General features: G+C 41.0%; 1 protein-coding gene across 1 annotated transcript in view; it reads right to left on the bottom strand.

The window, feature by feature from the left end:
* Nucleotides 1-348: 348 nt before the first annotated feature.
* Nucleotides 349-27,805, bottom strand: part of Dmxl2 (Dmx like 2) — a 137,920-nt gene continuing 110,463 nt past the window's right edge. Inside the window, exons 29-44 of the mRNA XM_052188322.1 lie at nt 25,400-25,578; nt 21,586-21,716; nt 20,575-20,660; nt 19,823-20,024; nt 18,844-18,961; nt 14,305-14,367; nt 13,429-13,515; nt 13,227-13,348; nt 10,725-10,863; nt 10,073-10,133; nt 9,848-9,975; nt 9,263-9,340; nt 5,011-5,102; nt 4,350-4,402; nt 2,880-3,097; nt 349-1,854 (exon numbers count right to left, since the gene is read on the bottom strand). Of these exons, the coding sequence (XP_052044282.1) occupies nt 1,645-1,854; nt 2,880-3,097; nt 4,350-4,402; nt 5,011-5,102; nt 9,263-9,340; nt 9,848-9,975; nt 10,073-10,133; nt 10,725-10,863; nt 13,227-13,348; nt 13,429-13,515; nt 14,305-14,367; nt 18,844-18,961; nt 19,823-20,024; nt 20,575-20,660; nt 21,586-21,716; nt 25,400-25,578 (1,967 nt within the window). The 3' untranslated portion in view covers nt 349-1,644. The remainder of the gene's footprint in view (nt 1,855-2,879; nt 3,098-4,349; nt 4,403-5,010; nt 5,103-9,262; nt 9,341-9,847; nt 9,976-10,072; nt 10,134-10,724; nt 10,864-13,226; nt 13,349-13,428; nt 13,516-14,304; nt 14,368-18,843; nt 18,962-19,822; nt 20,025-20,574; nt 20,661-21,585; nt 21,717-25,399; nt 25,579-27,805) is intronic.

Raw genomic sequence — 27,805 nt, 5'->3', positions numbered from 1 at the left:
AAATTTTTTAAAGGCAAATCTATTACCTTTTAGATTCTTGTTGAACACTTGTACTATTTTAGTATGTACACAAAGACAATGCAACATCCACGGGCTGCAGCATCTAAAGCATGGTCTGTGTGGTGGGTAAATGTTTACCCCGTATTTCTGTCCATGATCCCGTGTTCAGTGTTCTCTCCCTCCCACCTCTGCATAGGCACAGCTCCCGGCACAGCTCCTTCACCAGCCAGCATTACCACCAATCGCACGTCCTTTAATAAACTATTCTGTCCAGAGAAGGTTCCGTGGAGTAAGTGCCCTCTCAACCTGCAATCTCCACTAGAATTGCTTCTTGTATACAAGACATCCCACAGGTATGTGTGAATGAACAGTTTAAGGGCTTAAAATTTCTCTAATAGTTAATCGTTTTATTAAAATTAACTCTTAAAAACAGTGTCAAATAATGCCAGACCAGTCTACTTAAATAGGCCAAACTAAAATAAAACTCTAACAAATAACATTTCTTGTACATATATATTTCACAGCATGAGTACCACATTGCCTTCAGAGAAAGGTGCTTTATACCGTTATGAATTACTATTCACCACATGGGCATTAAACATTCTCATTACATGATGAGACAATTTGCTGGTAAACACTTAAACACACACAGACACTAGTTTCAATATTGCAACATATTTTTGGTCATAACGAAGGAAATACATCAAAATATGACACTGGCTAATATTTTACAAGCAAATAATATTTAACGCTGCATAGTTTATACAATAGGCTGTGGCAATAAATAATATCACCAATCTCATCAACTGGCCACAAAAAGCCTAACATTCATTTAATTGATATGAAATGTTCTATTGGTGTAGTTTCGACATAGCTTTAAATGTGCCTTATTAACCTTAAATACATAAAGAAAAAAGAACTAAACTACACTAAGAAGCTATGTGTTACTTAACTACAAATACGCCATGTCTAACATATTACATTCCGGACATAAAGGCAAATACTTTAATAGAAAAACTAGCAGTCCAAAAAATGTCAATGTGCAAATTGTGAGGAAAACATTGCATTTAAATTTGCACTCATTTGCAAGTTACAGTACTAGCTCAGTATAAACACTAACAGGAGAACATACTTAGCAGGAGAACGAGAGGGACCGGGCTGCTCCAGTTAGGAAGTGTTTCTGGTGGTCTACAGCGTAAGACCCAGGACTATCCTTCATTCAAGGAGAGACAGCAGCATGCTCCATCCATGATGAGAACAGGAAGAACAACCTGAATCAGCAATGTTTTCTTCCTCGATTTGGTATAAAGGCCCTGATCATTGTTGTAACTTACTGTTAGCTAACCTCAGTGTTTCTGATCAGGTTCATTACATGATGTAAAGAATAGCTTCCCTCCATACGATACAAGGTAGGGGTTTGATGTTTCTGTTTTTAATCCGTCAGTATAATGACAAGGTACATGTACTCTACTAACCAAGGTCGGCAACACTCAGAGTAAAGCCCAGCTTGCATCAGAGTTGAATCCCACAGAGACGCTCTCTGTTGATTTCGAGGTGTTGACTGTTGTGGAAAGCAGAACTGCCTAATTCCTACATTACACCTTTTATCTGAGAGGTATATAAAATAAACCCCAAGCTCTCAGACTACAGAATGTCAAGAATTCTGTTAGGGATGTTAAAAGCACTGGGCAGAAGCCTGGTTTTGAGCGTGCCGTCTGCACCGCAGGAGAACAGCCGGCTGTCCTGGCCGATATCGATCTGCATGACTCCAGCTCCGATGTTCCGGAATATGGACTGCTTAGCATGCTCACTCTTAAATGAATGGATCAGGCCATGACCTGTCAATCTCCACACCTAGTTTAAAATAATAAATATGACAAGTGATTAAAATGAGAGAACTTAAAGTAAAAGTATAGCTCTCACTTCTGTTCCTGGCCCGACTAATTAGGTCGAAGCCCAGCTTCCTGCTGACTGCTCTTCTCCTAGCTGTCTACCTAACAGGAGGTGACGGTGTCACTCACATAATTCATGTCCTAACTCATTCTCAGATTTACTGCTTCTCCAAATTTCTCTCATCACATTCTCTCCTCTCTCTCTCCCTCCCCTTCCCCTCCCTCCCCTCACACACCACACACACACACACACACACACACACACACACACACACAACTCTCTATTAATTCAACCAAGTATAATTCAATAAAATGTTTCCATGTGAAACTAGGCTCCAAGACAAAATAAAATATGGTATTACTTCACCCACCTGGAAACATCCCTTCATCCATGAGTACCAAGGACAGAGGTAGGAAAAAGGAAGAAAACCCCACGGTACCAAACTAATTTTGCTAAATACATCCATGTGTTAATTAAACCCATACACTTAGGGCTAGTGGCATATCTTGTTAGCTTGTGCTTGCCTAGCACCATGAGGTCCTGAGGTCAAACTGTCATCATCAAACAAAACAAAATCTCAAACACTTTACTCAAAATAAAGCCCCTTCTTCTTAATATTTTTGATGATAAGACCATCATCACAAAACTCAGAACCCAAACCTTGCGCATATGAAGCAAGTATTCTACCACTGAGGTGCATCCCAGCCCCTTCCAGGCTCATAGTAACAGTGATCCAGTGAACTGGATTATTAGCTGGATTTCTAAGCAGAATGGTTTGGAAAGAGCTGCACAGAAAAAGAAATTAAGGGCACAGTGGGGTGGCTCGCCAAGGACATCTAATACTCTAGGAGCTTTTATGCAATGCTTCCGTTTCAGAGTGCAATGGTTTCGTTTCGTTTCGTTTTGTTTTGATTTCCTAGCAAGCAGCCAAGACAAAAGGAAGACGACTAAGACGTAGTCTATCCTGACCTCCTGCGCTTACTTACTTTTATATTGCCTTCTGCAGAACCTGTAGTGAAGTATTCCTCACAGGGATCCAGAGCCAAAGCCTTAATAGCTGAGTCGTGTGCCTGGAAGGTGTGCATTAGCTGTCTCTGTCTGATGTCAAAAATGCAGATGTAACCTTTCCTACCCCCGGAGATTAGGAGTTGTTGCTTGGGGGCGTACTGAAGCACTGTGGCACCGTGGTCATGGCAAGTAAAACCTGAAGAGAAGAAAAGAACACCAGGAGACTTTCCCAAAACTTGTAGCTCGTGGTTCTGACGTTTAAATTCACAGTTAAAAATATAGCAGTTTATTGCTCACTTCTTCCTTCCCTGTAATGATTTGTTTAGAAAGTGCATGTGTTGAAAATTTGTCCCCAGCTACTGAATTCAGTCTCTAAGAGATGACAGCCATGAGGGGCTCTGACTTCAGTTCTCCTGAAAGATTCATGCTTTGAGGGCATTACTGGGAGTCCTTAGAAGGTGGGCCTGGCCCTAGGAACAGAACACTAAGGCATTCCTTGGGAATGTATTTTCCTACTGGCTTTTCCTGTGGCACTACTTCCTGGCTCCCTGAGGTGAGTGGTCTCCCTCATCACACACTCTTTGCTGTGAGGGTCTATCTCATCCCAGCACAGAAAACATGGGGCCAGGAGACCATAAATAGAAAGAAGCCTCTGGAACCCTTAACCATACCAAACTCTGTTTCTGTCAGGTATTCTGTTAAAGTAACAAAAGGACAAACATAAAAACTCTAAAGTGCATCCATCGTTGAAATAACAGGATTTCTGAACCCTGCACTCAAAGTGCTAAGACATACTACAAAAGTTCCTCTCATTCTATCAACATGAAACATAGACAGAAAAAGGGTACTTACACTGTCCTATGTGATGTGCCTCATACAAAACATGGAGAGCATCACATATGGGAACAGCATGCTGACCTCATCAATACATACTGCACACATGGTAACTCCCAGCATTATTAACAGCACACAGAAGCATGAGAAGAAGAGGCTAAGCTTCTCCGTGTGCACACTCGTCACCACCCAGCACGGTTTACCTCGCTCATCCAAAGAGCCAGTTCTAAGTAAGAAGCTCGGCCTCGTGCTCCCGAACACTTTAGCCACAAGCTAATGAGATGACTGCTACACTGTGGATAAGCGTGCTCCAAACGTTTCGAGCCAATGGCAGCACTAGCTGGTAGCAGAACTTTTAGAAGGGCCTTGTGCAAGGAGAGCAGGTCCCCATTGTTCTCCCCTTTGCTTCTTGGCAGTCATGAGAGCACCTTCCTTCACCCCATGTTCTCTCCATAAAGTACTTCTCTGCCACAGAATTAAAAGACAAAGACCAGGGTCTGAAATTGCTGGACAAAATGAACTTCTTCATTTTGTGCAATCCTCCACATCACCTGTGAGCAAAAACTGAGTTCTTGAAGTAAAATCAAACCTAGCGAGCAGACTCTTTAACTCACCATGAATGAGGCTGTTTCCAGGTGATATTAACGTGTCCCAGAGGCATACATTTCTTTTAAAGAAATAATAAACTACATCAGAAACAATTATTTAAAGTCACCAATAAGGAAAAACTTTGTCAATAAAAATATTTTTACTTATTTGAGAATTCCAACTAGCATGGGGGTGCTTTATATCTTCTAAGAGTTTATCCTAGTATCAACATAAAGTCCCTGTCATTACACCCCAGACCATCTCTTTTCAATTATCCTTCTGGAGAAACTGGGAAATGACTTCCTCAGTAGAAGGGCACTGCTATATCCCCGGGAAGTAATCGCTTCAGGTTAACAGCCTGTTCATAGCATGCAGCTAATGAAGACAGTGTGAGGGAAAATGCAAATGATGACTGTAACCATGTCACACACTCATCAGTGATAACAGACTTTATGATGATAGCCTTTTTAAAGACTGTCACTTCAGCATAAAAATGATACATGCTACTACAGACTACATTAGGACAAATGTTTGTTTTGTTTCTGGTAAGGAGAGCTATGGTAATGATTATAAAACAAAAAACCTATTCTTTGGATTAAAAAAGAAAGCTTACTAAATAGAAATTCTTTCTAGGAAAGATAGCATTGTACTTAAATTTTTCTTATTCTTTTGTCTCTATCAACCTACCTATTGTCATTGGAGTGTCCAGATGTTGCAACTAGACTTGAAGAGGTGATAAATGCAAAGTCACTTGTGGCCTTACTGTGGCACTGCCAACTCTATAGAAAACAAAATATAACCAATGTTATCTAAAAATTCAGTAGCAACTGAAATGATAGCAAATTATGTTCCACCAATTATAAGACTCTTGAGTAATAATACATACTTAAAATTTTTATTTTTGTTGTTTTTGGTATAAGATCTCATTATCTATCTAAGGCTGCTTTAAACTCATCTCAACTCCCCAAGTGCTGCACTACCACACCTAACAAGAGCGGGTTTTCAACTCCATATGGATGGGGAAGAGTGCATACTCCTGGGGCTCATGCCCCAGCCTCCTCCAGACTAAACAGCCTGCCTCTCTTGCTCAGAACCTGCAGGCCACTGTACACCCAGAGGCCACACTGCCAACTTCTCCTCCTTTTTAAGGAGAAGATAAAGACACAACACTTTCAAGAATGTTAATGTACACAAAGAACAAACAAGTCAGTATGAATTAGTTGTGATTGTCTCTCTCTATTTCTAGTTCTGCCAATTTTTTTAAAGGCTAGTACTAATTGTTTGAACCTAAAAAGTATTAAAAGTTGTAACAATTTGACCTTACTGATAATTTTTCCTTACTGGAGGAAGCATTAGGTTTCTAATCATGTTCCCAATTCTCAGGTAAAATAGTTTAAAATGATCTTTCATATCAGAAGGTCTTAAGCTATTTAAGAATTCTTTTTTTTTTCATTTTTTATGGGATTATTTCCTTTATTTACATTTCACATGCAATCCCCTTTCCCAGTTTCCCCCTCCCGGAAACCCTCTATCCCATCCCCCCTTCCCCTACTTCTACAAGAAGAAGTAGGCCTCACAAGACCATCCTCTGCTACATATGCAGCTAGAGCCATGTGTCCTCCTTTGTTTGGTGGCTTAGTCCTTGGGAGCTCTGCGGGGGGGGGGGGGGGAGTTGATATTGTTATTCTTCCTATGAGGTTGCAAACCCCTTCAGCTCCTTTAGTCCTTTCTTAAACTCCTCCATTGGGGACCCTGCATTCAGTCCAATGGTTGGCTGCAAGCATCAGCCTCTGTATTTGTAAGGCTCTGGCAGGGCCTCTTAGGAGACAGCTACATCAGCTCCTTTCAGCAAGCATTCTTGGCATCCATGATACTGTTGGGGTTTGCAGACTGTGTATAGGATGATCTCTGGATGCCCTTTCCTTCAGTCTTTGCTCTACACTTTGTCTCCATATTTGCTCCCGTATTTTGTTCCCCTAAGAAGGACTGAAGCACCCACACTTTGGTCTTCCTTATTCTTGAGCTTCATGTGGTCTGTGAATTGCATCTTGGGTATTAGGAGCTTTTAGGCTAATATCCACTTATCAGTGAGTGCATACCATGTGTATTCTTTTGTGATTGGGTTACCTCACTCAGGATGACCCTTTCTAGTTCCATCCATTTGCCTACGAATTTCATGAATTCATTGTTTTTAATGGCTGAGTGTAAATGGTGTAAATGTACCACAGTTTCTATATCCATTCTTCTGTTGAAGGACATTTGGGTTCTTTTAAGCTTCTGGCTATTATAAACATAGCGAAACATGTGTCCTTAAGAATTCAATAAAATAGAAAAACAGACCTACAGATCAGAGACCAACCACTCTGACTGGGAAACATCCCAGTGGGTTGCCCACCTCCCAGCCTCCCCTCTCTCTCAGCACCCCTCCCAGTCTATCCCCAGACTCGTCTCTCTCAGCACCCCTCCCAGCCTCCAACTGGGGCAGAGACTCCCTGCTCTACCAGAGACCATGCAGACAGGGAGAGATGCAGGTAGACTTCCCACCACCACTCTCTCCAACTTTCTTGGCCTTTGCCTACTCTATCTCCAGTACCCCATTTCCTACTGGGGCAAAGGCTCTCTGTTCTACTAAAGACTAGTCTGGAGCTGAGAATCTGCAGAAACCAAGCAGACGGGGAGAAGTCGAGGTAGGCTGTGCACCATCCAAACTCCCCAGCAATCTCACTATCCCAGCATCCTTCTGCCCTCCCAGCTGCCTTGTCAAAGCCTATACTCCTTAGAGCTAGAAAATACTAAAAGAAAAGGGGTGGGGCAACGGAGAGGAGAGGAGGGAAACTCTGGTCAGGATGCAATGTATGAGGGAATAAAGAAAAAGCAGATTAAACATAAGTCTCTTAATTAAGAGCTTAGAAGTTTCAAAATTTACCATAAAGATTTAGTCTAAAGTAAAAAGTGATAGCAAGAGGATATACATATTTACACATTGCTATGATAATATCCAAGAATTTAACACTTAGAAAAGGCTGATAAGATACATTGAATTAAAGATTATATTCTTTTAACAGGCATGGTAGCTACTGCACATCTTTAACACTAGTACTCAAGAGATAGAGTCAGAGAGATCTCTGTAAGTTTGAGGCCAGGCTGGTCAACAGAGCAAGTTCTGAGACAGCCAAGAAAGGATAGACAGAGAAACATTGTCTTGAAACAAACAAACAAAATGAAAACCAAAAAACATTTTTTTATTGTTTGGATTATAAGGAAAAAAAAAACAGGACACGATAGCATAGGAAGTAGCAGACATAAAGGTGAGTGTCTGTATTATCAGTTACGTGGAACACTGGAGCAGGAAGATCATTTGAACCTAAGATTTGAAGGTCAAACCTCACCTCAAACTACTACATGAACTGACTAAAGACCTTTGATTAGAATAAGTTATTTTAGTGCTGGCAACTTTGACTAACTTGACAGACTTTCTATAATAGTATAAATTATAATGAACAACAATAACCCAAGGAAGAAAACTCTAACCTGCCTGCCCCCTTAGACTGTCCTTAAGCTAACACTGAAGTCTAAACACAGACTTCCACCTTGGTCAGCTCTGCTCCTTGTGCTCACCATGCTCTGCTAACCACAAAGGTGCTGTTAAAAGTGGTCCTGCACAAAGCCCACAAGCCTGCACCTGCCCTAAGCAGGTGGGAAACTAAGTATTCCTTACATTAGGTGGTGAGAACAGAAATTTCAAAGTAAGAGCCCTAAGGACGACACCAGGGTATCTAAGGAAAGGCAGGAGTTTATTCTGCATGAGGAGGCAAAGCATCTACTCAAGATCACTTGCATTTCTTATAAGACATTATGGCAGTCTGCAGTGCACTAATCTCAAAGTAGTATTTGTATTTCTCATATGGAATGGAGGAATTGGGGGAGAGAGGAAAACGTGATCAAAATACATCGTATGAAAAAGACTTTTAAGCTGGGCAGTGGTGGCGCATGCCTTTAATCCCAGCACTTGGAAGGCAGAGGCAGGCAGGTTCCAGGACAGCCAGGGCTACAAAGGAGCGGTGTCTTGAAAAACCAAAAACCAAAAAAGAAGGAAAAAAAGAAAAAGAAAAAGATCTAAAATGTTTTTAAAATCTATATACTCTAGAAAGGACAGTTTAAAGGCAGTCTGTCTGGGTAGATATCTTGGGTAATCTATCTGGACTCAGAAGGTTCAGAGTTTTCTGAATCTCCATTTATTTATACAATGCCAAAAATTCCACCCGAGCCTGGAGAGAGCTCAGAAGTTAACCTGCACACGCAACGTTCTTCTGCACACCCACATGGAGGTACGCACTCATCTCTAATTTCAGTCCCAAGGGATCTAATGCCCTCTGCCTCCCTCTGGGGGTGCACATACACACATGCAGGCAAAGCATAAATAAGGGAAACACCAATATAACAAAGGAAAAAATGTTAAGACCCACACAGGACAGCAGTGTGTGTCATCACATATTAATACGATGTGGGTAGGTGCGGGAAAGAACTCTCAGGGCTAGATCACCATTTGGGAAAAAAAAATTTCTGAAAAAAATTAGTACTCAGAACCTGTTTGAATTTTAATTATGTACTTAATAAAATTCTACAACTATGAATTTAGATCTCATAAAATAAAAAAAATTATTTAAAAAAGAATTGTTTCCAAAATGGACAAAAGTATCGTTAAAAGGTATTCTGAGTTGGACCACACAGGAAAACACCCACAGCTGACCTTTAAGGTAAAAAGCGAAAGTTGTTTGTTGTTTTGGTTATAAGTCTAAATTGAGGATACAGATGGGTGGTTCATGTTAGGTAGAACTGTGATTTTCCAACAGAATGACTACTGAGATCCACTGTTAATGGCAGACACTTACCAACAATATGTTCTCTGCATTCATCTGGAAATGGAAGTGGCACTTACCATGTAAGGCTTAGGATTCGATGCAGTTTGATTAACTTGCCAGATACTCAGAAAACCCTCTCCGTCTGCAACACCACACTGTAAGAAGGGCATGAACATCAAACACAGGCTTTTAGAATTCTTGCCAAAGGTAAAGTAACTATGGCAGAGGCTTGCTCAGACCCACTTCACGAACTCCTCCTCAGCTCTTCCCTGTGCTTCCCAAAGGCCAAGCACCTGCCTTCCCTGCCACATTCTAAGGGTGCAGACACACACACACACACACACACACACACACACACACACACACACACCCGAGGGAAGGGAAAACTGGGTGTTAATAAGACTACAGCTGCTGGCAGACAGCAGCAGCACTTGGGGCAGAGGTAGTTTTCCTTCACAAAATGCTAAATAACTGGTTAAACTGCACTAAGTTTTTCCGATTTGTATTTCTACTGTAAGAAAAGAGGTTACATAAACAGAATTCAACAAACAGCCAGTTTAAACCCAGGGTCATTAAATTTTTTGATATAGTTTTAATAAATATTATATACTCAGGATCCAGTTATTTTTGGATGCATTCAGGACTAAGTCCCAGAAACAAACCTTGTTGCCTTGTGAATTAAAATATAATCTAGTAACCCTTGCATTGCCAGCTTGACGGAAACAGACAAGTTGCTGAGGTCGTGTCCATTCAAACATTCGGACACTGCCATCCTGGGCACCTGTGAGATCTAGACACAGAAGGGGGGCGGTAAGAAATGGAAGAGTTTCAATAATTCTCATTCTTCCAAAGACTTCAAACTCTTGGATGACAAACAAAATACTTACAGTACTGATGGACGGGGTGTGATGTCATTCTCTTAACATTATGTAGATTCCTTTTCATGAGCTTTAAAGGGAGGAAAACTAAGTTTACTTTGTGCATTGAGAAGGGGTAGGAAGGAAGAGCACCTGAGCATCCCTGTGGCACTCCTCCTCACAGGACGCTTTAGCGGAGACAAGTCTGCTGAGGATTCTGCAGGCTTAATCTACACTTCTGCAAACAGAAGCCATCACTTCCTGGTACAGCCCTGCCCTGTGATGACATTACAAACAGCTTCAGCTAGTGACAAAGGAACTCTTTTCCAACTACCCCCCTCCCTGAAACCATCAGGTTGATTTTGGGGGTAGGAGAGGGGAATAGGTAGCCCAGGATGGTATCCTGGTGATTTTCAGAATATGAAGGAATAGGACTCCTTTAACTGGAAGAATTAACATTTGGTAATCTGAGGCAATGCTCAAACTTTAAATAGACTTGCACTCTTCTCTGACTTTGCTTTACCACTGGGACTCAGCTGTTCCTCTGGAGGATAGTAATAGCCACGCCCACCTGTGGCAGCTATTCTCATTTTTAGGATAATTTCTATGTCAAGCAACTTCAACACATTTCTTGAGGAGCCCATGCTCAAAAACCATACACATCTGGAAAGGAAAGACATACCACGGTAGCTCCAGTGCTGGTCTGCCCACTGCCTAGCCATGGCAGGGACGGAGGTGGGTGCGCCTGGCTTGAGGACTGGGAGGCTGCACCAGGCTGATACAGGGTTGTGGTGGAGCCGCGGTAATCAATGTCATCAGAGCTGCAGAGGACAGTTGCATGACACTCTCAAAGTTTATTCTCTTGCAACAAAAATCCAACTACACAGGTATCATACAACCATAAAAGATTCCTTTTTTAATGGTAGCTTCTTTTTCTATAGATGCAGATTTAGGAAGGGTTTGCTTTTTTCAAATAATTTGTTCTTTGGCAGTTAAAATATTATTTTAAAAGTAGAAAAAATAAATATTCATTGAATAAAAAACAGGCACAAATCTAAATCTAGCCACTTTTAACACTTTTTTCCCATTAAACAAAATACAAATTCAGTCTATTATTATGTGAGCAGCTTTATTGCTACAAAATTAGAACTAATGATTACTTTAAAGTTTTTAACCCTCCTTGAGTATTTATATACAGCCAATGGTTGCTAGGAAAGAGAGGGCTAGTTTCTTCAATGGCACAGCATTGGCGATGTGCCAATGGCTCTATAAACAACCACAATGAAATCCATTCTCACACACACACACACACACACACACACACACACACATGCACATACACACGCATATACACGCACACACACATACACATGCATGAACAACCACACACACACACATGCACATATATACATGCATGAACAACCACACACACACACACACACACGCACACGCACACGCACACATACACATGCATGAACAACCACACACACACACACACACACACACATGCATGAACAACACGAAAGGAGCTAGCTGAGGAGAGGAAAAGGTATCAATTAGGAGTAGGAATGGTAAAGAGGCTAGCAGTTAATATGATAATATATATATATATATTAGGATATCATGATGAAACCCCGTTATACATAATTAATATATAAGAACTTAAAAAGCATAGATTCGAGTAAACATAAATATTAAGTGATTTTTTAAATACAGGTACCCATCTATCAAATTATTTTACATTAATTTACTTGCTTGGTTTTTATTTCTGTGTATGTGTGACACCTGTACTTTCAGCTATAGCCTCCTCATGAGGGCTGAAGGTGAAGTCAGGTGGCTTCCCCAATTGCTCTCCAGCATATTCTTTCCAGGCGGGTGGGAAGGCTAGATGCCCCTGAGAGGCGTGCTGTTGTGCAGTGCTGGTGGAGCTCTTGGGTTTAGAGGGGTGGGTGCTGGGGCCCAGTGCAGGGCCTCCGCCTATGCAGCAGCACGTGCCCACCGAGCGCTCTCTGGTCCTCTGTCTGCTTGTTTAAAGATAAGGCCAAGCTATGGCACTCACGCTGGCCTTGAACCTGACAGCCTCCTCTATCTGCCTCTCTTAGGATCACAGGCATGAGCCACCATGCCCTCCCCGTAGATGCAACTGAGCCCAGGACTCTTGCATCCTAAACAGGGTCATTAAGCTAGAACCCTAACCAATTTAAAGCTTTCTTAAGAGCAGGCATGGTGGCACAAAGCCTGCAGTCTCCGTCCTTGGAAGGTGAGAGGGAGGGACGAGGAGTTCACGCTCAGGTGCGTGGCAGGCTGAAGGGTAGCAATGTCTCAAAAGCTCTGTCTCAAAAGGCCAAAGCCAGTTAAGAGAAAAAAATCTTAAAACATTAATTTTCATCACATAAACATGTGAACGTAAGCTGATGATGGAGCTATGGACTGTATTAGATGGCGCCGTCCACTCTAAACTCTGACTGAAGCCTGGTTACAGACTAGCAAAAGAGAACTGAGCACGGAAAGCAGCCCTGGGGGCAGCCCTGTAACATTTAATTCCTGCCTGGAGAACAGCAGCTGGAAAAGAAAAAAAAAAAAGTGCTGTGTAACTCCTCAATGAAAACTAAAGTTGCTGACATTTTTAGCTGTAAAAATATGTGTTTTATCATTGGAGGATTAGTGTAACCAATCCATATACTAGTCTGTAAATGTATGCATACTGTCTGTCTACCTGCATCACCCACATCAGTGAAGTTACTACTATATGACTCCCGTTTTAAGTGTCAAAGCTGTAGTTTTAAACCTCAGACCTCTTGTCAGAGATTATTCTGGTTTAAATACTGTGAAAGTTTAATGAGAAAATTATGAGTAATTTATACATTTAGTATAAGTGGAGACTTTTATTGGCGACTAACTCAACTATTTTTATTTCTTGCATATCTTTATCATCTCAACAACTTAGCAGGTATTTACTACAGACAATGGCATTTATTTTTATTTAGTTAGTTTGTTTATATTTTATGTTTTTCAAAACAGGATTCCTTTGAGTAGCCCTGGCTATCCTGAACTAGCTCTGCAGACTAGGCAGGTATCCAACTCAGAGACCCCCTCATCTGCCTCCCAAAGGACTGGGATCAAAGGCATGTGCCACAACCACCCAGCTGACAATGGCATTTATAATTACCCTCATGAGCCATACCTTTTCGACTCTCTGTCATATTCTTCTCCAATCCATATATATGATTGACAAGCCAGTAGAGAAGTGACATCGAGTTCTTGAACATCATGTGTTGAAGCCAAAACAATTTCATTACAGTTTGCCTATGAAGCAAAGGCAGAACAATGATTTGGACAATTTCACTAAAAAGCAAAGCATTGCTTATAATAACTACAATGTTTACCTTATTAATAGAAAATGCCATGATCATGTCAGATTCCTTATGAATGACCTTTGCCTTCCCTCCTGGATAGCCCAGATCAGCTTCGACCTACAAAACATGGCTGAGGGTTAGTTGGTGCTACATGACTCTCCACAGACAAACATCCCACAGGATGACAGCTGGGTAAGGAGAAACTGTAGCAGCAGCAGAAAGAGTGGAGAAACTTTGGTGTGGTGGGAATTAGTTTTAGAAATCTGCTTCCATGCTCTGAAGCTCTGTAATCAAACACCCCAATTATGAAGAGTCCCAGCGTGATTGCATGGTAAGGATTAAAATGTTTTCACAATTTATAAATTTACTTTAGCTCTTCTAAAATGTGCACATATTCTGTAAAAGAAGGTATGTGTGAGTGAGTTTGTGTATGAATGAGTGTGTGTGTGTGTGTGTGTGTGTGTGTGTGTGTCTGTGTTAAGAGACCCAGTGAAGAACAAAGTCAAAGTCAAGGAGGTCAAAGGAGAGATATGTTGTGAAACACTTTAAAGGTTGGGAAATTGGAAACAGGGAAAATCCAGAGAGATCAGGGAGAAAGGAATGGAAAATAAACAAGTGAGGTATCCTGAGCATCGGGGTAAATGGGAAGCAAGAGAGAAGAGTTGAGGAGAAAGACCAGCTGTGCTTAAAGACAGTCTAGAAAATAAGACAGAAGTGGAGATGAGAACAGGAAGAACTCCTAGCTGAGCAGAGCAGAGCAGACACAGGGCATGTCCTCTCCTCTGGTTAAGGTGGTCTGAGAGCAAGGTCTCTTAATCAGCTGGGCAGCATGTGGTTAGCATTAGAGATGAGGGGTTAGCTCCAAGAACTCTGAAGAGGGCGCTCCAGAGAGGCCCAGGAGGCTACCTTGCTGTGGCAATCTTCTGCTGCGGAGTTGTGTTTGACCTGCTCTGCACGCTCTTCTACAGACTATTACACCACACCGCCACAAACACAAAACACATGCATAAAATGAAATAATAAAGAGAATGAAAAACTTCAAACTAGAATGGTCATCATACAAAGATGATAAAACTGACTTTAAAAAGTTAAATTGGATAAAACAGTATCAGATCAACAAAGCAAAACCAGCCTAACTAAAGTTATCAAATACACATGAAAACATAAAAGCTATTTCACAATTAAAATTTACTATTAGTAAACCACTTATGTAACTTAAAGTTCTTAAATCTATAATCTCTAAAATAAGACCTACTTCTTTTAATTTTGTTTTATATAATGTACATATTGATATATGTGCACATGGGGGGGGAGGTCCTATGGAAGCCAGGATTGAATCCTCAGTGTCTTTCTCAATGGCTCTCCATCTTATTTCTTTGAAATAGGGTCTCTCACTGAATACTGTCTCATCTCATTGTTCAGAGGTCAGCAAGCTTTCCACATCTGTCTGTCGCTGGCATGCAGGTTCTAGGATACCAATGTGCTGCTGCACTTGGACTTCTTTGTGGGTGCTGGCGATCTGATCCCTGTCCTCAGACGCGCACAGCAAGTACTTTACTGCCTGAGCCATTTCTAATCATGCTATCAGTTCCCGTCCACCTCCATTTTTTTTTTTAAAGAGTCTTGAGGATTGACCCTACAGCTTCACAAATGCTAAAAGCATACTACTTTTTGTTCTATTTCTACTTGGTCTCAACAGCTCATCCCTGATCACTGTTGGACTCTTACTTATAAGGGGATCTGAGTAATCATATAAGCAGATCACTCTCCTTGTAAATGAGAGCACAAGGCACAGGAACAAAGCTCCCTGGTTGACAAGTCCCAGGCAAGGTACAATGAGAAATATTACTCCTCTACTGCATTAACCATAGAAGCATGATCCAAACCTGAAACTTCTCCCCAGTGTTCCTGATGTGACAATTTTAGCCTAACAGTCCATTCAAATAATCTGACCCTCCTTTAAAGACCACAGTGGGGCTGTAGCAACTGACAATGAAGCACCCAGGAAAACATGTGAGCTGTTCTACTCTGAGAACAGCAGACTCCGTGAAAGTCAATCACTGAAGAATTGGCTTGCTAAGTCAACCAGCTTGTTTGATACATTTAACAATTTGACAAAAGCTTGCTCTGTAGACTATTTTTCTTTAACTTATTTGATGAGGAAAGCTATCTTTTTATAGTATGTCAAGAATTTCAAGTCATGGATTAGCCAACATGTCAGTTTTTGTCTTTTAGTTCTTTAAATTTTTACTTGGATGTGTGTGTGAATGTGTGTGAGTGTGTATGTGTGTATGTATGTGTGTGTGTGTGTATGTATACATGCATGGATGAATAGAGGAATGTATGGATGGATGTGTCTTTCAGTGTGTATATACCACATGTGTGAGAATGACCATGAAGACTAGAAAGGATGTCAGATCCCCTGGTATGTTATGTACATATGTATGTATGTATGTATGTGTGTGTATGTGTGTGTTTTTTAGTGTGTATATACCACATGTATGAGGGTGACCATGGAGGCTAGAAAGGGTGTTGGAACCCTTGGAGCTGGAGGTAGAGCTGTGAACTGCCAGACACAGGAGCTACGAATGAAAGTGAGGTCCTCAGAAAGAGCAGCAAGTACTCCTGACTGCTGAGCTCTCTCTAAGGTTTTTTGGTGGGTTTTTTCTATTTATTCTCTCTCTCTCTCACACACACTCTCTCTCTCTCTCTCTCTCTCTCTCTCTCTCTCTCTCTCTCTCTCTTCTCTCTCTCTCTCTCTCTGTGTGTGTGTGTGTGTGTGTGTGTGTGTGTGTGTGTGTGCATTAGGGATTTTACTAATCAATTTAACAAATTTGCTGATAAACAAAACCCTACCCCAAAACCTACAAAGATAAAGCACAACTGTTAAAGATTTTATTTCTAAGACTAATGATTAGTTTTTATCTTGCTTTAAATATTTTCTAAAATTCTTTTAAAACATTTCAACAGATCTGTACTTCTTGATACAATACCCATTAACCATGTAGCTACTCAAAATTAAATAAAATTGGAAGTTCAATCATATGGGCCACATTTTAGTGCTCAGTCACATGTGAGTGGTGATATTCTGTAGAGCGGCACAGATGGAGACTACACAATACTAGAGAAGAGAGTTGGTCACTTCATTCAATATACAAAAGTCAAAGGGAAACTGACAAAACTTCTCTTATCTCAACTCCAAGTTATATCCTAGTCCTACAGCAAGCTAGGAAGTTTCTGCCCCACCTCTGCCCCACTGTGGTCTTCAGAAGGCCCTACTGGACCCACAGCCTGGCCTGCTGACAGACCCTGCAGGATGTGACGGGCGACTAAGGAGCTGTATGCTACAAACTGTACCATGAATTAAGACACAGTTTGTAGAGATTGCGGGGATCCAGATTAACTGGGACTGCTGGTCCTCCTACAGGGTCGCCCTTCTCAGCTTCTATCAGCCTTCCCTAGTTCAACAACAGGGGTCAATGCCTCTGTCCATTGGTTGGGTACAAATATCTACTTCTGACTCTTTCAGCTCCTTGTTGAGTCTTCTGGAGTGCAGTCTTGCCCAGTCCCTTTTTGTGGGCGCTCTATAGCCTCAGTAATAGTGTCAGGCCTTGGGACCTCCCCATACTGGACCACCAAACAGGCAGCATTCACCAGCTGGTATGAGGCCCCCAGCATACACATACAGTAGAGGACTGCCGGGTCTGTGCTCATTCAGAGATGATGCACCTAATTCTCATGGGACTGGAGGCCCCAGGGAGGTTGGAGGTCAGGGAGGGTGGGGGGTGAGGGCATCTACTTGGAGACAGGGACTGGGGAGGACATATGGGATGTAGAACAGTCAGTGTGTGGAACAATCAGTGTGTGAATGGTGTGGGGGGGAATAAAATATGGAGTGTAAATAAATAAGTAAATAAATATATTTTTAAAAAAGACAGTTTTTATAAACTGCTAAGTTTAATGATTTAAAGAACATTTAGGAAATGTAGCCCTTCAAAGATTTGGCTTTTGTGAGTACTCATAATTGAACAATCATCTTTCATTTTACAGCCATTTCTTAAATTCCCACACTGTATAGAATCAGCATTAGTCACCACTGGGAATGCTATAGCCAGAAGCAAGCAGTGTACTTCTGAGGTCCCCAACTAATACAGTCTCAGTAATTTCAACACCATTAGAGGCTCATCAGGACTCAAGGATTTGCTACATCTCTTTCTTCCTATCCTTAAACACAGAGATAAAACACGAAGCTGTTCTTAAGGACTGGCCATAGGTACCATCCTTGTGCACAGGCAACCCTGATCAAGAATGAGGGCTGTGGCTGCTGCCCTAGGCACGGGAAAAGGCTCTACACTCTCTTGGCGTTGGGATGATGCCTCAGGCAGTTCCTCTCCATTTCACCTTTCTAAGTGAGACACAATTCATTTCTCCTCTCAGACTGTGCTTGCCAAACCTTTAATTGTCCAATACTGTTCTGCATGCTCTACAGTCTGCCCACTGCCTCACTGAAGGCACTGAAGTGCTGAATAAAACGACTTCTAGGGAAGAGACCCCTTGCCAGATCCACCTGAAGCCCTGAGTCTTCTTGACTCAAGCATGCAATGCTAATAATGGCTTCTATTATTAAACCTATTTAATTGTAACAACCTATTGTTTTTTTGTTTGTTTGGGGTTTTTTTTGTTTTTTTTTTTTTTTTCAAGACAGGGTTTCTCTGTATAGCCCTGGCTGTCCTGGAACTCACTCTGTAGATCAGGCTAGCCTCAAACTCAGAAATCTACCTGCCTCCGCCTCCCAAGTGCTGGGATTAGAGGCGTGTGCCACCATCACCCTATTGTTGTTGAGTCAGCTGTTCATTGGTGTCAGAGGGCTGGCTCAGCAGTTAAAACCTGTACTGCTGTTGCAGAAGACCAAGTTCACTTCTCAGCACCAGGTCGGTCGGAAGGTTGTGAGCCACCTTACTTTTGCTTCCAGGGGATCAGAAGCCCTCTTCAATTAAAAGCAAAGAAAAAAAGCCAGAAAACAAAACAAAATCTGTTCATTTACAAATTAAAAGTGAATTACATGCTTAAAGGGCTATGTTGTAAGTTAAATTACATTATTTAGAGGATCATATCACAGAGTGCAGCCATTTATATGTTAAGTTCCTGCATTTACTGCAAAGTTATTATAGGTGACTGTCCAACAGCAGTTATTTAAGGGAATTACCAACTGTTACTTGAACATGTGATTTACCATGGAACTTACACTGTTTCATTGCTATGAAATAGAAATATGAGGTTTCATAAAAGCTCTCCACAGCTTAATAAGCTTTGGCTACTACTCAGATGTGTAAAAAATAAAAGAGAAGTCCTATCCAAAAATAAATTTCACAATAAATCAAATAATAGAAATGAGATATGTTAAGAAAAAAAGAGACTGAAGAAAATTTACAACAGAAACAATACCTCACTCTGCTTCCTCTTCTTAGTGAAAATGTATCTAATAAATGTCTCTTGAAGAACTTCCTGTTTGACAAGGAAATGCCAGAGTCGTTTGACTGGAAGTGCAGACGAATCCCGGGACCTATCAAATGAATGTTGACAAACCAATCAACTCACAGTAAACACAGCATCTGCAGACACTTGCTTTAAATGATCCAAATTCATCCAAATAACACAGCTGTAAATGCAACAAACCTTATCATTTATTTCACTCTTAATTCTAGTTCTCCTGAAAAATAACTGCTTGTCCTAGTAATCAATTTTCCAATGACACTAAATGAATTATTTTCTTTCTAAAATTACTCTTTAGGCTTCCCAGACAGTATAGAAGCACATGTGGTAAGTATAAAGTAAATGACAGTATTTCCAGTTACTTAAGGCTCGAAGTGTGGGTCTTCAAGCTAGCGCGAACACTACTCCTAAACATGGGTGGTTCCTCCAAAACAAAGCAAATAGCCAGATGCTTTCAACATTATACATTGTGTATGTCAATATATCACATACTGACCCATAAAAATTATTTTGATGTTTTTATTTGCTATGTGTAGATTTATCTTTGATTCTTTACCCTAATGCATTCGGTGGACATGCGTTTTTGAAAGTTTTGACATGTTTTTGAAAGTGTGCTGCTCATCAAAGGGCTGAGCATCAGCCTTTAGGCAGCAGTGCATCAAAGCAACGATAAAACCTTCATTTTTTCTTTATTAACGTAGCCACAAAAAACAGTAACAATGATTGCATATGTACACTGCTATTAAATCTCCCCCAAGAGTAAGAAACACAGAAAAAATAAAGGACTATTTCCCTATTATAAATGTAATTTTTAATTTCCTTAATTATAAATGTAAGACAAGTCTGAAGGCTACTGGCATGCTTTGTCAAACTGTTTCCTAGAAGAGTTAACCAAGCTATACTATCATCAGGATTCTAAGAAGCATCTTACTTGAATGGAGTATTTTCAGGCTCTAACATTGCTTTATTTCGGAGAATAGCTGGCCCAGCTCCCACTGAGAGGTCAGTTGGGTATGTGTTGACATAGTTAGGTGGTGGACCTTCAAAGTGATCCATTTTCTCTTGCAGAATCTGTTCCCAGTTCTCCAGGTTTTTAATAACAGCGATTCCTAGTGGTGATGTCACAGGGAGCTCTAGAGGGTAAGAAAGTCAAGTCACTACATGCCTGCAGAGTCTAAATAAACTCTTAGGGCCAGACTTCTAAAAATAGACATCTCAGTCTTGGGAGAATATTCTTTAAAAAAAAAAGATTTATTTAATGTATGTGAATGGCTCTCTTCAGGCACACTGGAAAAGGGCACTGGGTGCCATTACAGATGGTTGGTGGGAAATGAACTCAGGTCCTCTGGAAGAGTAGTCTTAATCACTGAGCCATCTCTCCGGCCCAGGAGAATACTCTTAATCTTAAGTCTTAATACTTTCAACAAAATTGAAGGCACTAAAACAAGCAGAGAAAAGTATACAGCTTTCCTGTTCTGGATTCTCACTCTGTCAGTCTGCTGGGCAAGTCTGTAGCGCTTTATCAAATTCAAACCAGACTGCAGCATGCAATAGAGAAGACTTGGCAAAATAGCTACTGTAGCATTTTAAAAATATTAAATGGCCTTCAACATAGATTTTGAACATTAACTTGATAGCAATTTATTACATTTAACAACACCGACTTTCAAATTCCAAACTCACCAGAGAATTCCAGCCCAGCAATAGGAAAAAAATTCTTGATATTGTGAAGTGCCAGCTTAACCATTGTCAAATGCAGAAGAGCCCAGCTATTTGGGAAAAGAAAAAAAAACAAAACAAAGAACAAAAACACATTTATCAGCCTAGAAAAGAATCACAGGAAAATGTGTTTCCTATCAACTGTGTGGCCCAGCTCAGAAAAGCTGTCTCTGACTTTTATTACACAAAAGTGAATCATTTGAGAAATAAAACTTTAGACCAGGCATGATGGGTCACACCTTTAGTCCCAGTGTGCTTAGGAGACAGAGACAGATGAATCTGAGTTCAAAGACACCTTGGTTTACATAAAGAGTTCCAGGACAGCCAAGGCTATGTATAGAGACCCTGTCTTAAAAAAAGGGAGGGGAGGGGAAGGAAACTTTAATGACATATCACATTTAGAATATATAAAATTTACTTAGTAGTCAAACATTTCTCATACTGTCACACAGAATCTAACTAAATAGCATATCATTTATTGATATGTTAAGTTCCAAAAGCATAAGTTACATTTTTTTCTTCAATAAACTTTTAGTTTATAATTTTCATGGAAGCTATTCTAGAAACTTACCTGAAAGGTAAAACATTCCTAACTTGAAAATATACAAGGTTTTATATAGATTCATGGTAATATTAAAACAAACAAACAACCTGAGAGCCAGCATGGTAGCAAACACCTTTCATAGCTGCACCTGGGAGGCAAAGGCAGGTAGCGTCTGATGCCAGCCTGGCATATACAACGAGTTCTAGGCCAGCCAGGAGTACATAGTGAAACACTGTCTCTATTTTTAATTTTTAATTTTTGGGTTGTTTGTTTGCTTTGTAGACCCAGCTGGCCTACAATGCACCAGGCATTCCCTGCCTATCTCTGCTGGAACTAAAGATGTGCGTTTCCTCACCCAACCACAGAGAGTTCTAACTAATACTATGTTTTTTCTGAAAAAGAAAGTCAAAAGAGGACAGGGGCTCATTTACCTGTAAGAGTTAGGATCTTGATGCTCTTGTATTTGTGTATCTGAAAAAAAGGCATCTTCTTCTTCATCATCACTGTGAACACTTTCATCAGAATCATATATGACACCACTATCAGACAAAGGAAGAAACGGCTGCAATAGAAGACAAAGCCATTGGCATAAATATGAAATTTGATAATGTATTATAGACTTTATACAGCACATGTTTAAAACATGTTTTAAACATCACTAAATTAATAAACATACAGTTTTATTCTGATTTAAAATGGAATATAGTAAACTGTGTCAATCTGAGCAAAGCTTTCTTTTGCAGGTTCTAGATTTACAAAAGCCAAAATTACAGGGGAAAGTTGTCTTAGATTCAATACAAGAACTGTGTAAAGGAAGCTGAAGTCTGCCCCTCACCATGTTCTACACAAACCAGAGAAGTAAAACCTAAGGAAGAGTAAGGTGTTATGCTTTTACCTGTTTTGTCTTTCCCATGTCTCCTCTACACATAGGCCAGAGCCCAAGTGGGCTTTTTCTTGTATTCTGGGCTTCCTAATTCGCTCTCTGAAGCTCCTGCCTCCCTGTGGCAGACAAGCAGCCACATGGCTGTCCTCCATGTTTACCTCAATGTCTCTCTCTTGGTCTTCTCTATCTCCCTTGTACACACAGCTAGCAAGAGCTATACTTTGTCCTGGAGTTTTTCTTCTATAAGCTCTACCAAAATTGTCGTCCACCTTCCTGTTGAGTCTATTCATAAACAGACTAAGAAGCCCGAGAGGGGCCCTGATAACCATGCTTCCCTAACATGCAGTTGCTCGCTCAAAGTAAGTTCTAATAGAATGTGGGAAACCATGAAGGGTCCCAAGGCAGTTTCTCTGAGGGCAGAAAAGGTGACTACTCCAGGGCTGTAGAAGTGGTCTGATTGAGATTTCATACTGTAACTGCAGCCATTCCAGTGGCTATCAAAGGTCTGCAAGTAAAATTTGTGTGGTCTACTTCAGTCACAGAGGGAGGGCAGGGGAGGAGAGAAGAGGGAAGGGCAGGGGAGGAGAGGGGAGGGCAGAGGAGGGAGGGGAGGGGAAGGGAAGGGGAAAGGAGGAGAGGGGAGGGGAGGGAAAGGAGGGGAGGGGAGGAGAGGGCAGGGAGGGGAAGAAAAAGGAGAGGAGGGAAGGGAGGGCAGGGGCAAAAGGTGACAGGGGAGAGCACAAGCAAGAGCCCAAAAATAGATTCTCCTGTGAGCTTATGAAAGGTCTCCAATGGGCCTTAATGCAGACACTGTAAGATGTCCTTTGTTCTGTATCCTCCTGGCTTCTGCACAGGTCTTATAATGTTCGCTACTCTATTAACTTATGCCTGCTCCTGGAAGGATGGACTCATTCCCTCTGTTTGAAGGGCTCCAACGTCATCACTTCTCTCTGATTCTCTGATTCCTCTGTCTTATTTCTCCATCACACCTCTATCAAGGCACCAGTCAAGGACTTCCTTTCCTCCCTATACCTGGTAGCTATTTTTAAAAAAGCGGGGGGGGGGGGGGGGGCACTTTTGGCAACCCTTAGAAGTATCACTGAAGACATGCCCCAGGTGCCATATTCTCTGTCCCACTCAGCTAGACCCTCCCCAACTTCCCCCAGACAGAGACTAAGATATAGCAGCTAATTGAGATGTATGAATCTTAGTTTAGATCCTAACTTGCAAACTTAACTATATAGAAACATTTAACATAGAAAGGAAAAGCCATTGGCCCAGTGGTTAAGAGTACAAGCTGCTCTTTCAGAGGACTCTGGCTCCACATGGTGTCTCACAACTACCTGCGATGCCATTTCCAGTACATCTAACACCCTTTTATGCTTCTTTGGACACTACACTACACTGGTGTGGTACACAGGCATACACGCAAACAAAACATCTAAACACATAATTTGTTTACTTTTTAAAAAGCTGGGTGAGAGACTGCTCTTATGTTGTTTGTTTTTTAAGGACAGCACAGACTGACCTCAAACATGTACCCTCTGTGCCTATATCCTAGTACCAGTGTAGGATTACAGCTGTGTGCCACCAAATCTAGCCTTACAATACTTTAAGTGTTTTCATGAATTTATTTAGTATGGGTACATGCATGTGAGTGGATAGATGGGCATTTATGAGGAGCAGGAGGGCCAAGGAAGTTCAAAGCCAGTCTACACAAGGCTACCGCAAGACCCTGCCTCCAAAACACTAATTACTTAGGAATGGAATTTTATGAGGTCTACATTTGCTTCTGACCCCTCAAAAGTAAATAAAGGTAAAATGAAAATCATCATCCATGGAGCTGACAATTTTTGAAACTAGACGGGAGATAAAAATTTAGAAATTATTCTTCCTCTTGTATATGTTTGAAGTTTTCTATAACAGAGAAATTGTAATGATAACTATATGTTTTGTTTTGTTTTTTGAGAGTGGGTTTCACTATGCATTCCTAGAACTACCTATGTAAAAGACCAGGCTAGCCTCAAACTCACAGGCAGCTAGCTGCCTACCTCTGCCTGTGGGGTGCTGGTATTAAAGGTATGTACCAGACACCCAGCTAGCTATATGTTTTTAAAGTTATAGAAATTGTTTGCCTTACAATGTTAATTTTAAAAGTAAAACATAAAACTACAGGTAATAATCATGCACACACACACACACACACACATTTTAAATGATAATCCCATTCTTCTTAACACAAGCTAGTCTCAAATTTATAACGTTCCTGCCTCTACTTTTTCAGTGTGCCACTTTTCCTGGTTTATTTTTTTCTTAATATATTTTTGCATTCTTAATTTTTTTACTTCATATTAGTCATGAGAAAACATTTAAGATGGAAATAAGTTGGCATATTACCATTTACAAATCTTTATGTTGTCAGCATTTACATTAGTGATGTAATGGATTTTCCAAATGTCAAGGAGAAATCTTTAATTAGAAAGATGGGACTCCAGAGTCTGCATTTCTCACAAAGTTTGTAATGCTGATATCACCATTGCAGATCACTAAATAACCAAAAATTTTACATATCAAAGAACAGCATAGTCTACAAAGAGAGTAGGTTTAGTGCCTCAATAACGCTGAGAAGAATGGGGTGTGGTGATACATGCAATGGGTCCTCTGCCTCAAAAGGCAGAGGCAGGCAGATCTGAATTCAAAGATAGCCTGCTCTACACAGTGATTTCCAAGACATCCCGGGCTACATAGTGTGAGCCTGTCTCAAAAAAACCAAAAAGCAAAACAAGAATACCAAGATATGAGTCTTATGTACAGCAAGGACTGCAGCATTAGCTCACATGAAAGAAGAAATACAATAGCAAGCAATGGACTCTCCTACACAGGGTAAAAGAGCAAGTATCATAGATGCATGCACCAGTACAGTATGAGAAAGGGCATCAGGGTAGGAATCACCACGAGTATGCTGTCATCAAACCTTCTCTGCTATGGAGTGACAGAGCTATCATGGCACCTCACCACAGCCTGGGTAATCCTCTTGTAAATCCATGATGACCAAGGTAACTGCTGATTATCAACAAGAAAAGGCCACAGAATACAAGAATCTCCATCACTTCAAAATGATGAGGCTGTTCATATATTAATAAGCTGACTACTAGTTTATACCCAAGTCTCAGAGGATTTTAATTTCTCTTATCTATTATCATTTGATAACTGCTAAATTTCTAGGAGTATTCAGTTTCTGGATTTGAAAGATTAAATATCTAAGCTGAGGTGACTGAGTCAGAAGTTGTTCCATCATTTGGACGTGACACTTAAAGTCAACTGAACAGACATATCTAAGCCTGCATGCACCACACCCTCACCTTTGCAACGAAGTAATCCCACATACTAAGTTCTGGCGGAATAAATTTTTCCTTGTAAGATGGTCTTTCTGCAGGCACTGGGGGTGGGGTAGCATCTTTGACAGGCCTTCCAGGGACCAGCATTCTCATGTTGAACCTCCTTCGGTGTTTGTCTATGTCTTCGGAAGCAGCAGGAGGCGCTGAATGAGATGTAGAGCCCAGCATTAGCTTACATACTTCTCCTCTCCCCGGGGCCTCCTCTTTGTTCTAGACAAAGTCTTTATATCAGAACTTCGAAATGTTTCTTGTTACTATCTATCAATCAATATTCCACAGCAAAGAGATATGGCAAAGAACCAGGTAGACATCATCCCATAAGGTTACTTACTAACCGGACTATTGGTTAAAGTAATTCCTATAAGACTAATTGAGAAAAGCTGGAGAGAGAGCTTAGCAGTTAAGAGCACTTACAGCAGAGACAACAAATTTGATTCCCAGAACCAATTTCAGGCAGCTCACCAAAGTCCAGCTACTAGGGAATATGACACCCACTACTGGATTCTAAGGACACCTGTGCGTGTGCACACATGAGCATACACACACACACACACACACACACACACACACACACACACACACAAACACAATTATCCCTAAAGATAAACTAAAGGAAGTGGTATACTCTGTATTTACAAGCGTGACTGAGTGACTGTTTCAGTCTATGGTTCAAGAGCTGGGTGTAGTGAAGAACACCTTTAGTCCCAGCACTTGGGAGCAGAGGCAGGGGGATCTCAAAGTTTGAAGCCAGCACTCAGAGGCTGGTAGGGTCAGCCTGGTCTTCAGTGAGTTCCAGGACAGCAAGAGCTACATAGTGAGACCCTCTCTCAAACAAATAAACCAAACCAAACCAAACCAAACCCAACCCCTGATTCTATGAACAATGTGTGGTATACAGAATGTCTTTTAAAATGGCAGAAGCACAATGGGAAAAAGAAAGGCAACCAGCACAAATGGCCAAAGGAGCCTGCGTGAGTGAGGGGAAGCTCGCCCTGGCCAGCTGTCACAGGAGTAACAAGATGACCTGCAGTCAGACCAGTCCGTGGACCTGAAGCTGGGCAATTCTCACTAAAGCTTCTTAAGCTAGTCCCACGTGAGGAATCCTTTGTTCGGTCCATTAAGAGGGAGGCAGCAGATGGCATGAGAAAGGTATGAACTAGTATGGTGAATGCTGAAAACCAGAGGAAGGATTATAATAAAAAGATACACAAAGAAATATCAAAATAATTTAAGAACTAGTTGAATACGAAAGAGCCATAAACAGAGCAAATCCAACAGCAATGTTCTCAAAGCATATCCAGAGTATGACCACCTTTTTACCTGCTTATATTATTTTTTTAAATCTTTTAAAGTGAAGTCAAAATTTATGAGGTAAAATTCAGTGGTGGTGTTTACTGCATTTATAATGATGTGCAATAACTACCTCAACACAGTTCAAAAGCATTGTTATTACAAGTGGGCCCTTCTGTCTCTGTGGATTTGCATGTTCTAGATACGCCACACAAGCAGAATTAATAGCATATTTATTGCACACCTAGGGCTTTGGCTAACAGTTCCAAGGTCCATGCACATTGCAGCCTGTATTAGTACTTCATTCTGTTTTCAGGTGATTTCTCATTCGACTGGATGGAAACATCACACTATTCATCTACCTCTCCCTCATTTATCAACATGTATTAGATATACCAGTGGGTTTCACAATGCATTTTCAGACATGGATACAATGTACAGTGATCAATTCACCCTCTGTTCCCAACCTCGTCCCCCTCCTCTTTCTGACCAGACTCTCTTCTGTCTTCATGTCTTACTGTTTTTGAGAAAGTCTCATGCAGCCCTGGCTGGCCTGGAGCTCACTGTATAAACAAACTGGCAGGAAGCGTAGATTTGCCTGCCTCTGACTCGAAGTGCTGAGAGTAAAGGCTTGATTCACCACGCCTGGCTTCACGTCCTTTTGTTTATGTGTTCTGTGCAACCCAATGAGTTTAATTAGGGTGGATTGCATTAAGAATGGGTTATTTATTCACTTATGCTTGATGGTAACCTACCATTATCTTATAAAAGCATCCTTCCCAGGACCTCTAATTTTATACTATGGCATAGCGGATTCTTCACAATGTAGCTAGAATGGCTCTTTAGAAAACCTGACTTTCATTACTTAAAACCCTCCATTTTCTCTTTCCTCAGAGCAACAGCTAAAGTCTGTTATGATGCACAAAACTCTAAATGGCCTTGTGTCCAGTTACTCCTCTAACCTCATCTTGCACACCACTCCTCCTATTTGTGATAGGAGTCACTCTAGCAACATCCTAGAAAAGAAATTCAGTTTTCCCTTTGTGAATTGTTTCTGCCATCTGCCTAGAGTACTCCTGC

This window comes from Apodemus sylvaticus, chromosome 7 (assembly GCF_947179515.1).
Source record: "Apodemus sylvaticus chromosome 7, mApoSyl1.1, whole genome shotgun sequence".
Classification (NCBI taxonomy): Eukaryota; Metazoa; Chordata; class Mammalia; order Rodentia; family Muridae; genus Apodemus; species Apodemus sylvaticus.
The sequence above is the reverse complement of the archived record's forward strand: the minus strand, read 5'-3'. Positions and strand labels throughout refer to the sequence as shown.